Here is a 15,061-nt window from a genome sequence, read left to right on the forward strand (position 1 = left end):
TTCTCTGGGACAAAATCCCTTAGGTCCAGATGGCTCCTACAGAGATCGCAAGGTATAGAAAGAAAAAGGGAAAAAGAGTGCCCCACTCCACACAACCCTTCTGATTTTCCCTTGTCTAAAACTTTAACAGGAGCATGACTGTACTAGGGTCCTGTTGCGTTTGGCATCTGCCTCATGTAAGAGTTGGCATTATTGCCACCAGCAACTTTGCCTCTTTGTTGTATATTCTTGGTCAGCAAGGGACTGTGCAGCCACAACCCAGTAACGAATGTTCTCCAATCAACTCACTGGGCTACACTTAAATTCTTAAGTAACAGTAAACTGGAATCTAAACTGGAGTTCAATCCTAAATTCTGGTCTTGGAAACTAGAAACTGATGAAGAAAAGAGAAAGGAAAGATGCAATTCGGAAAATATTTTATTGAGTACAATACCATTTCATTGTAGGCTTTTGTCAAAGGTCTGCTTTATAAAACACCACCAACCTCTCTGAGGCTGAATACAGCTTGGGCAGGTACACAAGGAGTAGGAGAGAGAGAGAGACAGCATCTGCAAATTTTCATGCAAACAGCATAATACAGGAGATTTGCATCCAGACGGAACCTTGTGGTAGTGCCCAAGTTTGCACCATCTCACCAGAAAAAAAAAAGGAATCTACATTTAAGTTTTATAAAGGACTGTAACAATCAGTTACAAATTCAATTTTACAGGGTGCTGCCCACTGCCCATTTAACAGCTAAACTCAAGATCATAAAAGGAGAAGTAGGAGCTCACAATGAAAGTACCATAGCAAGCCTTGTGTGGCAACAGGATAAACTCTTAACTCCAGAAACTGATGGCTAATAAGACATCCTAACTACTGCAGACAAGGAGAGCTGTAACTGTTACCAACATACCAATATCTAACTTCCATTTTTAGCAGATGGAAGACCATAAAGTTCCTGGACCTGGGGTTAATCCCACAACACACGTCTAATCAAGACTTGGCATCATGGTTCTTGGAAGGAGATTAAATGAGTAGCAGTCCATGGGCAATTTTCAGTTGCATGAAGCATCTGCTCAGTTCATAGGAAACAGCATTAGATGGGGTACAAGTGTGATAATATTTATATGATTGAAGTTGTTGCTATTTGGAATGCAGACCAACTAATTTTTCTGATGCAAGTGCTCGTTTTCAGTGATGGCAAAGCATAAATGTGCCATAAAATGTAGGAACAGTCGTAAGCAACCTTGAAAATGACCCTATATTGCTTAAATTCTTCTCTCAACCCTCCTCCTTTACGAAGCATATATACATTCAAAGACTGTAGGAAGTTTTCAGGTTGACCATATTTCTGCAGCTAGCTGGATTTTATGAGTTGGTCCCCACAGAATCTTTAAAAATCTGCCGTGAAACCTGCACTGTACTGCCAAAGAATTTGAGGAGCACTTGTTGTAACAGCAAACATGAAGGTAACTACAGCAATTAATGTGCCATATTACACACAGATTTCCATTGTCCTTTGGGTGAGCATGTCCCAACATGTGTAAGTACCACCACATTACCAGGAAATACTTTTGTAGTGCGGGATGGAACAATTTGCTAACTACAACAATATCTTCAAGTGAAAAAGAAATGATTAAACCTAATTTTAAAGCAAGGGGGGGAAAAAAAGGGTGGGGGAATGTATAGTTTAGAATATTCATTAGCAATTAGAGGAGCAAAATCCAAACCAGTACAGGAAGGCCAAAGTATTCAAACAATTCTGAAGGGCTCTGCTGAAATGAATTTTTCACTCCTTAGAAAGACGATGCATTCTCGAGACAGCCTCTTCTGCAGTGAAATAATTTAGTTTCTTTCATATAGACACGTCACCCACAATGTTAACAACCATGAAAAACAATACAAAATGCTTTCAAATTTAACAAGTAGAAAAATATAACTAGTATATATGGCAATTGTGAATCTAATACTGTACAGAAGTATTTATGGGTTTGGTTTTGTTTGTTTTTGTTTTTTTTTTTTACAAATAAATTATAGCTTAAATGCCCTTTTGTAAAATTTCTAACTGTACACCGGAGCGAAGGTTCTGAGGCTCCCCACTAGTGCCAGTCAAATGTTCTGCCCACGAGCTCAAAAAATTTCTTGTTGGGCTCGTGGAAATATTCGTGCAGTTTCTGGAGTAACCAGGTATCTACCTGCGGGTGCGCTCGTCCTTTCGACTCGTGCAAACAGCGCTCTCTGCCACTGTCCCGGAGGCAGTAGAAGCCTTTAGTCTTATTGAAATAAAAGTTTGAGGCGTTTATCTGCGGCGACAACTTCAAAAATCTCTCTACCTTCTCTATTTCTGGGAAGGGGTCTTTGATTAGTTTATCCCCATCTACAATGTGGATGTGATCAAGAGGAAAATACTTCAGCCAGTTTTGCATGTGAATGTAGTACAAGCTTCTGTTTATTGCCTTGTAGTCCACATTGAGTTCACCACCTTTAATCAGGAACTGTTCAATGGATGGGTAGGGCTTGTGCTTCTGCATGTGATTGTAGAACACTTGGGTGTAATCTGATAGTACTCTCTCGCTTGGGTCTCTTAAAATGAGGAGTAGTCTCATTGATTGGTTCATGTTATAAAGTCTTTCAGGCACTTTAGGTGATGTGAAATACGCTGGAGTTTTTTCCACGGTGATCTGATGGGGATAAGAGAATGGCATTTGATTAATATACCACTGCAATCCATTTCTGTAATGATCTTCCCAGTCAAAGAAGTGAACTTCACTTTCTGCTGCCGCAATATCTGGATGGAGACTCAACATCTCTAACAAAGCTCTCGTTCCACCTTTTCTCACTCCAATGATGATAGTCTGTGGCAGCTGCTGGCATGATCCATTAGAATGAATGTTTTCCTTGAAGTCATTTTTTGGAGAAGTTTTCTTTAAAAGCTCTCTCTGAACAGGCTGAGAAGTCGTCTCAGCCTTCGAATTTATAGCCGGTCTGGAAGGCACTATCTGAGGTTGAACAATAAGCAACACAGCTCCCAGCAGAAAAGCTGCCATGACAGAAGTTCTTAGTCTGGTTTCACTCAGGCAGGTAATGGGGCATAGAGTGATTTCCACCGAGAACAACCTTTAAAAGTTGCTTTTGTTTTGCTGAGTGGATGTGTATTTCTCAAAGAGAAACTTTGCTGGAAGAGGGAAAAGAAAAAGCAGCATGTTATTTCATACTTAAGACTTGTCACTGCTAAAGCCACACTGCAAGAATCTTTTGCTTTTCACAACTGAACAAATTTCTTTAGCTTTCCCAACTCTAGGCTCATAGATCATTTGGTATCATTAAATTCCATAACAGACAGGCACATACAATGATGCCATGAGAAAATGATTTCCAGTCATCTGAAGCTTTCTGTTGCACCCAAGATTCAGCCAGAGTTTATTATTTTTTAAAATATGATTTTATTGGAGTTGAGCCACAATCACAAGAGAATTAAGTGGGTTTTTATCTTCAAGGGCAGGCTTATCTTAGAAAGAAGACATAAAAAGGAAAAGGTATGGACTGGACCAAAAGAGCATTCCTAAAAGCAGAGGATCTTGTGGGAGTTACAGCCTCCTAAAGGACCATATGACAGCAACCTTTGAAGCAAAGCCTCCTGCGAAAGAGGCTGATGCAATTTAGATAGAGTTGCCCAACTGTGGGAAGGTAGAAGTCCCAACTGGGACTCCTAGGAAGAAGTTAGGAAGAGCTCTGAGTGAGTAAGCAGATCAAGAAATAGTTGAGATTTTTTTATCATTTTAAAATGAAGTTAACATTTACTTTGTGCTTAGAATTTCTAAGCACAGAGTCAGGCAGTGCATGCTCTGGCCCTGCAGAAAGGTATGGTGATGAAACCACAAACTACAGCATTGCTGCATCAACAATATGCCGAAAGAGCAGTGGTTCCAGTCATGGTACTCAGGAAAGAAAATACCAAATGGACACTTGTGAAGGTCATTTGGAGTTAGCCAGCAAGTTGCTGCAATGCAAACTAACTTTACACTTTACCAGAAGACTACTAAACAGCACCACTGAACTCTGTCTAAAGGTCAGGATTTTTTAATGCAGTGTCTGAAGTGAAATCTTAATGGTCTCACACATGGCATAGCTGTTAGGTTGTCATGTAGGCTGTGTATAAAAGCTCCTTGTATTAAGGTGCCTTCTAAAGACTTTATAATCTCAGTGGAGGGCTGTGGTTTAAGTATGATTTTTGGCATTGTCTGACTCCCTTTAGAAGGGGAAGCCACGATGGCAGAGCACCTGAGTGCTGTGCTTTAGAAGGCTATTGTAATTATGAATTTAAGCTTGGAACAGTGTGTACTGTACCGGCTAACAAGGGCTCAAATATGAAATTACATATGAACAACCTAAGGAAATGCAAGTCTAGGTTTTGGAAAGTCTCCAGAGCACCTAAAAAGAAACTAATGACTTTTCCACAGTAAGCTAAGCCCTAGTGTGACAAGGACTAATGATGTGTTTCTAAATGATCTAGAAAGTTCTATTTGATGGCTTTGCAGTTACAGAGGTCACGACTCCATCCTGAATGGTGCAGTTCTGCTTCCTGATGTTTGCTACTGATGATTACTTTTATGCTTTCCTATTTTTTTCTCTAATCACTTTTAAAGTGCTAGAAGGCAGCGATATTGTTAGGAAGCAGAAATCAAGGTTGGGAGGAAACTGTCATGATAAATGTGAAGTCAGAAGTGTGTGCTTCCCTGTATGCCTGACAGGCTTTGAGCCCATGGACAGACCTTGTCTTAGATAGAAGGTCATGCTCGGGGCTGTCCTGTGACATCTGATGTGAGGCAACTTTGCAGTAGAATTTCTTGTTCTTTCATTTTGGCGACTGTGAAGTTTTATCTGGGTGAAAGAGCTTCAGTTTGGCTGTTGTCACTAATTTTCTCTCTCCCTGTCCTCACCATTCCTGTTAATCTTTTGAAGCTTAATCTACTTTAGTTTTAACAAGAAATAATCTTAACTATTGGCCCCAAACTGAGTGATGGGGTGTCATTGGGTATATATAGGTAAATTCATAGTGGATGTCCCCACTGATCTCTGCTGTCACCATATCCAGCAGCAATGGGATAAAATGGTGTAGCACCAGCCAGACTGGATCAGGGATTGATGGGCAGCTCAGTACATAAGAGCAACAAAATATCAACTCTTGCTGAATTTTAAGGTCACAGATTAAAGGAAGAGCTACTTACTTCACAGTATATTTTAAGAATCACAAGCTCCAGAAATAGTTAGCCTGACAAGTTAACACCTTACTGGAAAAGCATAATAGGATTCCAGTGAAGAACAGGTTGAAGTGTTGTTGCAAGGAGTTAGGTTAAAGCCAATGGTAGGAACTCTCTTTCTTAGCAGTTAGACTGAATTACGCTGTGCTCATTGCCACATTCTGCAACAGGCTGTCTCTGGCAAGATTAACTTCTAGCTGCTGGTCTCAAACACTAGCGACACCACACTGCTGGGATTTGTTGTATATTTTAAAAGGAGCTATACATGCCAGTTCATTGGGACTGCTTGGGTTTGATTTATACTTTGCATACTACTCAGCTGCTAACTTTTTTTTATCCAAGCCTTCCTGTGGCTGTGCAGCATAAGCATATTTAGAGGAAATGAAAGACACAGCAAGGTCCCTTCACTGTAGCTCTACTCTTGTTTTGGCTGGCATTGCCCTTTCAAAACAGACTTGTGGCATATTACAGGTGTAGTACTGAGGTCCTCCAATTCAACTTTTTGAGCCTTAGTGTTGCTCTTCCTCAGTCTCTTCCCATTCTTAACTCATATTTTGATTGCTATTCCCAAGTAAACAAAACCAACTGTTTTCTGTTGCAACCTAAGATCTCAGAATAAGATGGGAGTATCTACTCTTTCAGATAGAGAATTTCATTGCTCCTCCCCGGCTATTTGTTCAGGTGTGTGTCAGGTGTTCTTGCGCTGCAGAACGCTGCTACGCTATCTGTAGCATTTACTGGCTTTACGCACACCCAACGAACCATATCGGCAATTATGCCCATCAAACTACCTAGATGCATTGCTGTTTTGCTTGCCTTTTATTACCATTCTCTTGTTTCTCTCAAGCTGTACAGGTTTGATATCTGGATAATTTTGTTGTTGTTGTGTTAGACTAACACAACACAATAGACATGAGTGTGCTTCTAAATTCAGCACAAAACATATGTTGTGTGGGCAAAGCGGTGTCCAGGAATAAACCAGCATATAAACTGGTTGTCATTCAGCTTTCTTATGTCCTCTTTAACACTTTAGGCAGATCTGCAGTTTGGTGGCTAGAACCGTATCAGTTTATACAGAATGATGCAAATGTGTATTCCATAGCTTTGTAATTCCTGAGTCTGAAAACCTGTTTCAACAATAATAAGCATTCACTGAAGAGTTTATAGCAGCCACTCTGCCAAATTACTTTTGTGCTTTAAGAATTCTCTTCAATGCCTCCGCAAGTCATGCAGAGCATACATGACTTCACTCAATGGCTTTGTATTCCAGATTAGTACAAAAATTCAACTGACAGTCATTACTATTGTATTTGCTACAAATAAATGAGCAGGTTGGTAAAAGAAACACAGTTTATGTTAAATGGTGCTTTGAAGATTATACCAAGACTTTTCAAAAAGTCTGATTGCCTTTGCTTAATCTTTTCTTCAGCTTTCTCCAATTAATTAGGAAAATGTGTTATCCCGTTTATTCAACAAGATTTAACATGGACAGTGCCAATCAAATCAGCTTTCACAAGAAAAACCTCTTCCAAAGTAATAGTAACTTGGAAATAAATGGAAGCCTTTCTCAGTAAATGCAGTATGAGGGCCACAGATGCTGTGTTTCATAGGGTTTTGAGCACATCACAGTGCTCTTTGAAACATGTCACTGTTTTACAACTTCTGACTGTCTCTTACCACATTACCACATCATTTTAATGCTTTGGGATGTTTATCTTCACTCAGTGTCATGTCCTGAACTCCCTAGATTATATAATTGTTAGTTTAATTGTCATTAACAAAATAAGGCAGCTTTTGCATGGACTGATGACTTCATTTTTGCTGACGGTGGGATAGAGCTGGATTTAGATCTGAACTTTCATAAGAACCTCTGAGTCAGCTGTCAAAGCAGGTAGTAGGGAACATAAGGAGTGTCTGTAGGGCAGTCAGCAAGCATCAGGTAGAGTCTGCTGGCAAAGCTGACTGGGGGATACTTCACAAAAAAATCCCACAGAAACACATTGAGAGGTTTAGCAGAGCTAATGGACAAATTACTGTCAGGACAGGGAGAGGGAAGACCACATCCTTCCCGTGAATGTGCTGGTGACTTCACCTTCATTAAAGAGAAGCTGTGTTTTTATGATTCTCTAGGGATTGAGGATAATCTGGTTAAGCTTCAGGGGTCCTCACTTTCTCTCCTTGGAGAGCTGAAGCACTTAACTGGAGAGATCTTTTCTGAGACATCTCAAAAAACAGTCTGGCCTGAATGAGAACCACAGATAATAGAATTTTCAGTATTCAGTCAAGCTAAGAGGGCCAGCAAGAAGACCTCCACTCTGGACTTCCGGAGGGCGGACTTCAGGTTGCTCAAGGAAACAATTCAGAGGGTTCCTTGGGAGAAAACCCTTAAAAATAAAGGGGTCCAGGAGGGCTGGACCTGCTTCAAGAAAGAGCTGATGAAGGCTCAGGAGCAGGCTGTGCCAATGTGCCGGAAGAGGAGCCGCCGGGGCAGACGGCCAGCCTGGCTGTGTAATGAACTTTTAATTGAACTAAGGGAAAAAAAGAGGGTGTATCATCTTTGGAAGAAAGGTGAGGCAACCCATGGAATGTTTAAAGAGGTTGCTAGGGCATGTAGGAGGAAAATTAGGGAGGCAAAAGCATATTTGGAACTTAAACTGGCCTCTGATGTGAAGGACAACAAAAAGTCCTTCTATAAATATATTAATAGCAAGAGGAAGGGCAGGGACAACCTCCACTCCTTGGTTGACATAGAAGGAAATGTTGTAACACAGGATGAGGAAAAGGCAGAGGTACTTAACACCTTCTTTACCTCAGTTTTTACTACCTGGAAAGAACGTCTACCAGACAGCTGGCCTGCAGAACTGGCAGAGGGAGCCAGGGAGCTGCATGGTTTCCCTTTGTTCCATGAGCAAGTGATAGGAGCTCTCCTCAGCAGCTTGGACCCCCACAAGTCCATGGGACCAGATGGGATCCATCCTAGGGTGCTGAGAGAGCTGGCAGATGAGCTGGCCAAACCACTCTCCATTATTTTTCATCAGTCCTGGCTCACTGGAGAGATCCCAGCTGACTGGAAGCTGGCCAACGTGGTACCCATCCACAAGAAGGGCCGGTTGGATGAGCCAGGGAATTACAGGCCTGTCAGCCTGACCTCAGTACCAGGAAAGATTATGGAGCAGGTCATCCTGAGTGCAATCACGCAACACTTAGAGGATGGCCAAGGGATCAGGCCCAGCCAGCATGGGTTTAGGAAGGGCAGGTCCTGCCTGACCAACCTGATCTCCTTCTATGATCAGGTGACCCGCCTGGTGGATGTGGGGAGGCCTGTGGATGTAGTCTACCTGGACCTCAGCAAGGCCTTTGACACCGTTCCCCATAGCAAGCTCCTGGCCAAGCTGTCAGCCCATGGCTTGGATGGGACCACACTGCGATGGGTTAGGAACTGGCTGGAGGGCCGAGCCCAGAGAGTGGTAGTGAATGGTGCCACATCCAGCTGGCAGCCAGTCACCAGTGGTGTGCCCCAGGGATCAGTGCTGGGCCCCATGCTCTTTAACATCTTTATTGATGATCTGGACGAGGGCATCGAGTCCATCATCAGTAAATTTGCTGACGACACCAAGCTGGGGGCAGGAGTTGATCTGCTGGAGGGTAGAGAGGCTCTGCAGAGGGACCTCGACAGGCTGGGCAGTTGGGCAGAGTCCAACGGCATGAGATTTAACACATCCAAGTGCCGGGTTCTGCACATTGGCCACAGCAACCCCATGCAGAGCTACAGGCTGGGGTCAGAGTGGCTGGAGAGCAGTCAGGCTGAGAGGGACCTGGGGGTGCTGGTCGACGGTAGACTGAACATGAGCCTGCAGTGTGCCCAGGCAGCCAAGAGGGCCAATGGCATCCTGGCCTGCATCAGGAACAGTGTGGCCAGCAGGAGCAGGGAGGTCATTCTGCCCCTGTACACTGCACTGGTTAGGCCGCACCTCGAGTACTGTGTCCAGTTCTGGGCCCCTCAGTTTAGGAAGGATGTTGACTTGCTGGAGCGAGTCCAGAGAAGAGCAACAAAGTTGGTGAGGGGTTTGGAACATAAGCCCTACGAGGAGAGGCTGAGGGAGCTGGGGTTGCTTAGCCTGGAGAAGAGGAGACTCAGGGGTGACCTTATTACTCTCTACAACTACCTGAAGGGAGGTTGTAGACAGACAGATGTTGGTCTCTTCTCCCAGGCAAGCAGTACCAGAACAAGAGGACACAGTCTCAGGCTGTGCCAGGGGAGGTTCAGGCTGGATGTTAGAAAAAAGTTCTATACAGAAAGAGTGATTGCACATTGGAATGGGCTGCCTGGGGAGGTGGTGGAGTCGCCGTCACTGGAGGTTTTTGGGAGAAGACTTGACAGGGTGCTTGGTGCTGTGGGTTAGTTGCTTGGGTGGTGTTGGATTGGTGATGGGTTGGACGCGATGATCTTGAAGGTCTCTTCCAACCTGGTTTATTCTATGTATTCTATTCTATGTATTCTAAAGATCAGTTGCTAACGTCCGACTCTAGAGGGAGATTAGAGCTGAAAATCTGAGGGAGGCATCCTGCTTTTCTTGGGTCCATTTATCTTTGCAGATGTGATAGAACCTCAGGACAGTTTGTGGACTGTAACTTCCTTTGCACCTATTTGGGCAGTCAGTACTGCAAAGTATAAGACTAACATTGCTGGCTCATGTACAATCACAATGCAACCCACAAATCCACTGTGCTGGCCTCATATTACAGTTAAAAAAATAATTATATATATATATAAAACATTCCATACCTGAGCTAACCAACTCCACAAACAACTTTCTAAAGGGATGAAAAGTCTGTGATCTGAGCATTTGTATTCCATGATGTGTTTAATGAAACTGAACGAGATCAATGGTAGCATACTTGTAACTCTTTAAGAACTCATTGATATGAACAGTGTGTGTTCCCATCCTTCAAGAACAGATTGTGTCTGCCATAGGATACACTCCTTAGTTGTTTATATGAGCTCCTTTGAGTGACACTTTGTACCCAGTTAGTGTGAAACTCTCTAGTACAGCTAGCACTTAAAGCAGAGTCAAGAGCAGGAAAAGGAACAATTTTTGTTGTTGCTGTTAAATATCTGACCTAGTTGATGAAATATTTTTCCTTGGAAATGTATTCTGCATTTTGGTTTTTTTCCTCTATTAAACTGTCTCACAATGCCCTCTTCATGAGGAACTGCTTCCCCCCTCCTCCCCTCCTCTTTTTTTAAATCATATTTTAACAAAAGTTTTTGACAACATGTGCCAATGAAATGCTTAAGTTCTAGTTTCCAGTAATTAACTACAAGTAATTGCCCACTTTAGTGAGTGCTACAGAGAAAAGTGTATCAAATGAAATAGAACTACATACTACTGAAGCCATAAATCTCTAAGGGCATAAACTATAGATCACCTCATGATACATATATAAAAGTCATCTGTGCATTAAAAGGGGAGGTGAAAAGATAAGTAACTGTATGAATTTGTATTACAGTGCCTAAATGATATAGTCTGGGTACATTTCCTTAATTAGATTAAAAAAATGCTGCCCAACCAATAGATATTAAACCCTGGCTTTAAGTTTTACAGTTAGAATGTTAAGAAATCCAATCATAATTGCAGTGCTGTTAGAGCTGATAGACAATATATCATCTTAAGACTTCAGAAACATACTCTAAAAAGTCTCTAAATTTTGTTTAGGTAAACTTAACAAGCTGAGGAAGGCTGACTTGGTAGGAAGTATTTTTGGCTGAAACCTGCTATGCTTCTGCACATGCTGTGATAAATACAGTTTATACAAATTAGCTAGGTCACCAGTTCATGACTTTTAAAGAAGCAGTTCAGCTCCAGTGTGAGCAATAAAGCAGCAAATTTATAATAGGTTGTAGTTATATATAACATGCCCTTTTTTTCTTAAGGTCAGAAGGGAGCAATGCAATCTTTCATGCCATGAGATCATAAAAATTTTTAGAAGAGAGAATACCCTAGATTTCAGAGGACCTCATGCAGGTAAAAATAAAATGGGACATTAAAGTAGAATAAAAATAAACTTGAAAAGCTCAGGATGTACAGAAATTTTTGTACTGAATGCTACTATGGAATCTCCCTACCACCTTCTAGCAATCTTTTAGTACCTGTCAAAACTCTCTTTTTTCCCCAGAAGAGAAAGGACACACTGTATCACTGTCTTCTCTATCCTCCCAGAAACCCAAATGTTCAGCTAAAAATCCAGGAATTACTTCCCACCCCAAGTAAAATGGGTCACATTCTAATTAAGAAGCAGAAATCTATTGCACAGTTAATAGAGTTGCTTCCTAATTCATCTAAGCTGTCCCCAAGAAAACAACCTGTGTGAAAGGATGGCTTTGTCCTGTCTTGCTCCCTTTCTGTACAAAGGCTCACCTTAACTAGATGTATTGAAAAAGAGAACACAGCAGATGAAGCAGCCTCATTCTCCTTTCCTCTGCCAAGCAATTCCTTACCACTCTCTGTAGCTGTGGGCCCCAATTCAAATACCAGTAAGACATTTAAAACAACAAAAATCAAAGAAACAAAACTCCCAAACCTCCAAATAATCTCTTGGTTCATAATCCAAGCTGATTTCTGTGTCTTCTAGTCTCCTGCCTTCAGTATAATACTGGAGCAGAGTGCACACTGGTGAGGTCATCACTGTATTAGACTTAGCTAAACCAATCAATTTACTAAGTGAAGCACTACATGGTGACCTGGAGGGAACCCTTATGCTCTAGAGTAAGAAGTGAGGTGACCCAGCAGGATCTTCCATTTTGGACTACCCAGGCATACTCTAAGTTTTCTTTTTTCAAATTGTCAAAACTTTTCAGGAAAATCTACTAGCTTGACATATTTTTGGTCTGATAGCTTCTTGGGTCTGAGCAGCATTATAGAAGAGGACAGGGGGAGATCCCATGCTAGTCAGGCTATTAAAAACATTTCTGGCTTCCTCTAATGAAAAGCAGAAGCGTTATATGCATCCATACATGCATATATATTGGAATACATATGAATTGGAATACTGTTTTCCACCCACTTGTTTTTTATGTGATGTCTGTGGAAGCATATGGCTATTCAGAATAACTAAAGTAGTACCCTGACAAACAGGGAACATGGACTAGAATGTGGCAATGCTGGGCTCAGAATTTGCTCTGTCAAATTAGTTCCTCTCCATTGCAGCAGCTCTCTTTGCTTCAGATGCATAATCTTGCTGCTGACCTACTGGAGGCATTCCTTCAGCTTTCCAAAAAGAAAAAAAAAAACCAACCAACCACACCAAAACTAAAACAAAATAGGGTGGATACTAAAAGGGTGGATATGCAAGAGATAACTAAAGCTGATGTCAGTAACTACGCTCTTACTGATAGGTGCTCATGTCTGAGCAATACGGGAAATGCACTTGTTCAAGAGTGCAAGAAATGCTGGCAGGTGGAAGTCATAATAGTTATTATAAATATATATATATATTTGCATATTAAGTTTGCTAGCCAGACAACATACACTGAATTGAACCTGTTCTTCTAAATGCTCCGCTTGCCATATATACTGCAGAGGCTCTCGGTGGGAGCTGGCAATGAATGGGTGTCTCGTGCCAGAAGGATGATGCCTGCAGACACTCCATACCCATGCCATTCAAGCCTGGTATTCACACAACTTCCCAGATTAATATTTCCCTCCCCAGCATCCAGAGAGGTACATTCTCGGCACAGGGTAAGCCCCCAGCCTAACACAGAGAGGAAAGAGACTTTTATTTTTCTAATTCCCAGTCCACCTGCCTGTGCTCTTTCCTGATCTTTCCAATGGCTGGCAGACAAGTCCAAAGCAGAACTCTTCCAGCTGAGGACTGCCATTCCTCCCTCTTGGCATCTTTTTGCCCCCTAAATATTTGAACCTCTTACACCGTAATTCATGGAAAACACTCGGAGAATGGCAGTAACCAAGCTTTCCTGTACTGTTCTAAGGAGCCAGTCCTTCAAAACAGAAGCAAGCTCGAGTTAAGGTTTGTGCTCTCCTACCAGCCCCCAGATCGCTCTGCCTTCCAGATCTGCGCTGCTTGCCAGGCTCCAGCTCCGCACGCTGCGTCCAGCCGGCTCCAGCGCCCAGCGTGGGAACGGACCAGAGATGCTCAGCGGAGCTTTTGCAAGTTGCTCCGCTGGCAGGCAGGAGCCCTGAGCTCTGCCACCCCCTTCCACTGGCGTTGCATCCCCTTGTATTTAGCCACACGGGAAACAAGGAGGCAAAGTGCCCAGAGGACAAACCTGAACGCACCTACAGTGCAGGTGCTGCCGACCGCTTCTGTCCCCCTTCTCCCTTCTTTTATCTCCCGACAGAGATGCCTCCGAGAGTCCGACTCGGAGAGTAAAGCGGGTGCGAGGTCACTGCCCCGCGTCCCTGCAGGGGCCGTGGCCTGTCCACTATGACAGGTCTGTCCCGGGCAGCCGGACACGCTGCTCAGCCTCGCAACGCCGCTCGCCTCCCGCAGACGCGGCGCTCCTACCTGCTGGCAGCAGGTGCCGGGCGCGGAGGCGGGCGGCAGCACCGGGTGCCAGCACCCCTGTACCCCTGGTGCGGCGGGTGGCAGCGCACTGGCACCGGCTTCCACCCCAAACTTCCTGCGACCAGCACCCACCGCTTCCCTGCCGGCACCCCAAGCACCTCCGCACCTCGCAGCACTCACCGCCGGGACGCGGAGCCGTGGGGCAGCGCCCACCCCGCTGTTCCATGGGCGCCCGCGGCAGCGGAGCCGGGGGAAGCGCTCCCGGCGGCGGTGTGCGGGGAGCGGGAAGCAAGCGAGCGAGCGCCCGCTGCCGCCCGCCTCTCACCCGCTTCTCGCCCGCCTGGCCGAGACGCAGGCGGCGCCCGGCGCCAGCTTGTTTGTGCGGCCCCGCCCCGCGTCGCGTCACGGACAGGCCCCGCCCGGCCGCGGCGTGAGGTGAGGGAGGCGGCCCGGGCCCGGGCGGCGAGGCCTCGGTGCGCACGGGGGTGTGTATACCAGTAATTCACGCAAATAACGTTACAGGCGTCGGGGAATGAATTGCTAACTACAGAAGACGACGTTCCTCTCCCCGCCTGGTTGATTGTCTCCTTCCCGTACCTCCAAAAATAACACCTAGGAGAGGTCTTGCGAGTGAAAGACTGGATAGCACTTGTGTTTACTTTTGTTTGTGTTGGCTGGACTTTACAAGGTGGCCTGCTCTGACAGGGGAGTTGGGCTAGTAGATCTCTCGAGGTCCCTTCCAACCCCTAACATTCTGTGATTCTGGGATTTTTCTCCCCCTGAAAAGCTTTTTGTTCAGCTACAAGAATTTAAAGCAGGATGGATGTCTGTAGAGTGACACAGAAGAAATACTGAGTCCAGGAGAGAGCCACTAAGAGGATGAGGGAACAGGTATCTTACGAGGAGAGGCTGAGACCTTTAGTCTGTAGAAGAGGAGACTGAAAGAATGTCATTAATGCTTATATCTAAAGGATGGATGTAAGGATGGATCCAGACTCTTCTCAGCAGTGACAGGACAAGGGACACTGGACACAAACTGAAAGACTGGGGAAAAAAAATCTCCGCTTTGAGAGTGGCAGAACTTTGGAACAGGCAGCTTGGAGGGGTGGTGGGATCTGCATCTCTGGAGGCATTCAAAACCTGCCTGGATGTGATTGTGAGTGATACGCTCGAAGTGATGGAGCTTTAGCAAAGGTTTGGACTAGGTGATCTTCAGAGGTCTCTTCCGAGACCCGTCATTCTGTCATTCTGTAAAATTTGAAGAGCAGCAGGGAAAAGGCTTTCTGGGGATT

At 44.2% G+C, this 15,061-nt stretch overlaps 1 protein-coding gene across 8 annotated transcripts; it reads right to left on the reverse strand.

The window, feature by feature from the left end:
• Window positions 1-1,663: 1,663 nt before the first annotated feature.
• HS3ST1 (heparan sulfate-glucosamine 3-sulfotransferase 1) lies at window positions 1,664-14,105 on the reverse strand. Of its 8 annotated transcripts, none has more exons than XM_054172308.1 (2): window positions 13,950-14,105; window positions 1,664-3,157 (listed from the first exon to the last, which is right to left on the reverse strand). In XM_054172308.1, the coding sequence occupies exon 2, from the start codon at window positions 3,027-3,029 to the stop codon at window positions 2,082-2,084; it is 948 nt and encodes a 315-aa protein (XP_054028283.1). In that variant the 5' UTR covers window positions 3,030-3,157; window positions 13,950-14,105; the 3' UTR covers window positions 1,664-2,081. The 8 variants fall into 8 exon arrangements, with proteins under 8 accessions (XP_054028283.1, XP_054028288.1, XP_054028291.1 ...); XM_054172313.1 differs by having other exon boundaries at window positions 13,936-14,105; XM_054172316.1 differs by lacking the exon at window positions 13,950-14,105 and adding an exon at window positions 13,902-13,920.
• Between the last annotated feature and the right edge of the window lie 956 nt (window positions 14,106-15,061).

This window comes from Dryobates pubescens, chromosome 23, assembly GCF_014839835.1.
Source record: "Dryobates pubescens isolate bDryPub1 chromosome 23, bDryPub1.pri, whole genome shotgun sequence".
Lineage (NCBI taxonomy): Eukaryota > Metazoa > Chordata > Aves > Piciformes > Picidae > Dryobates > Dryobates pubescens.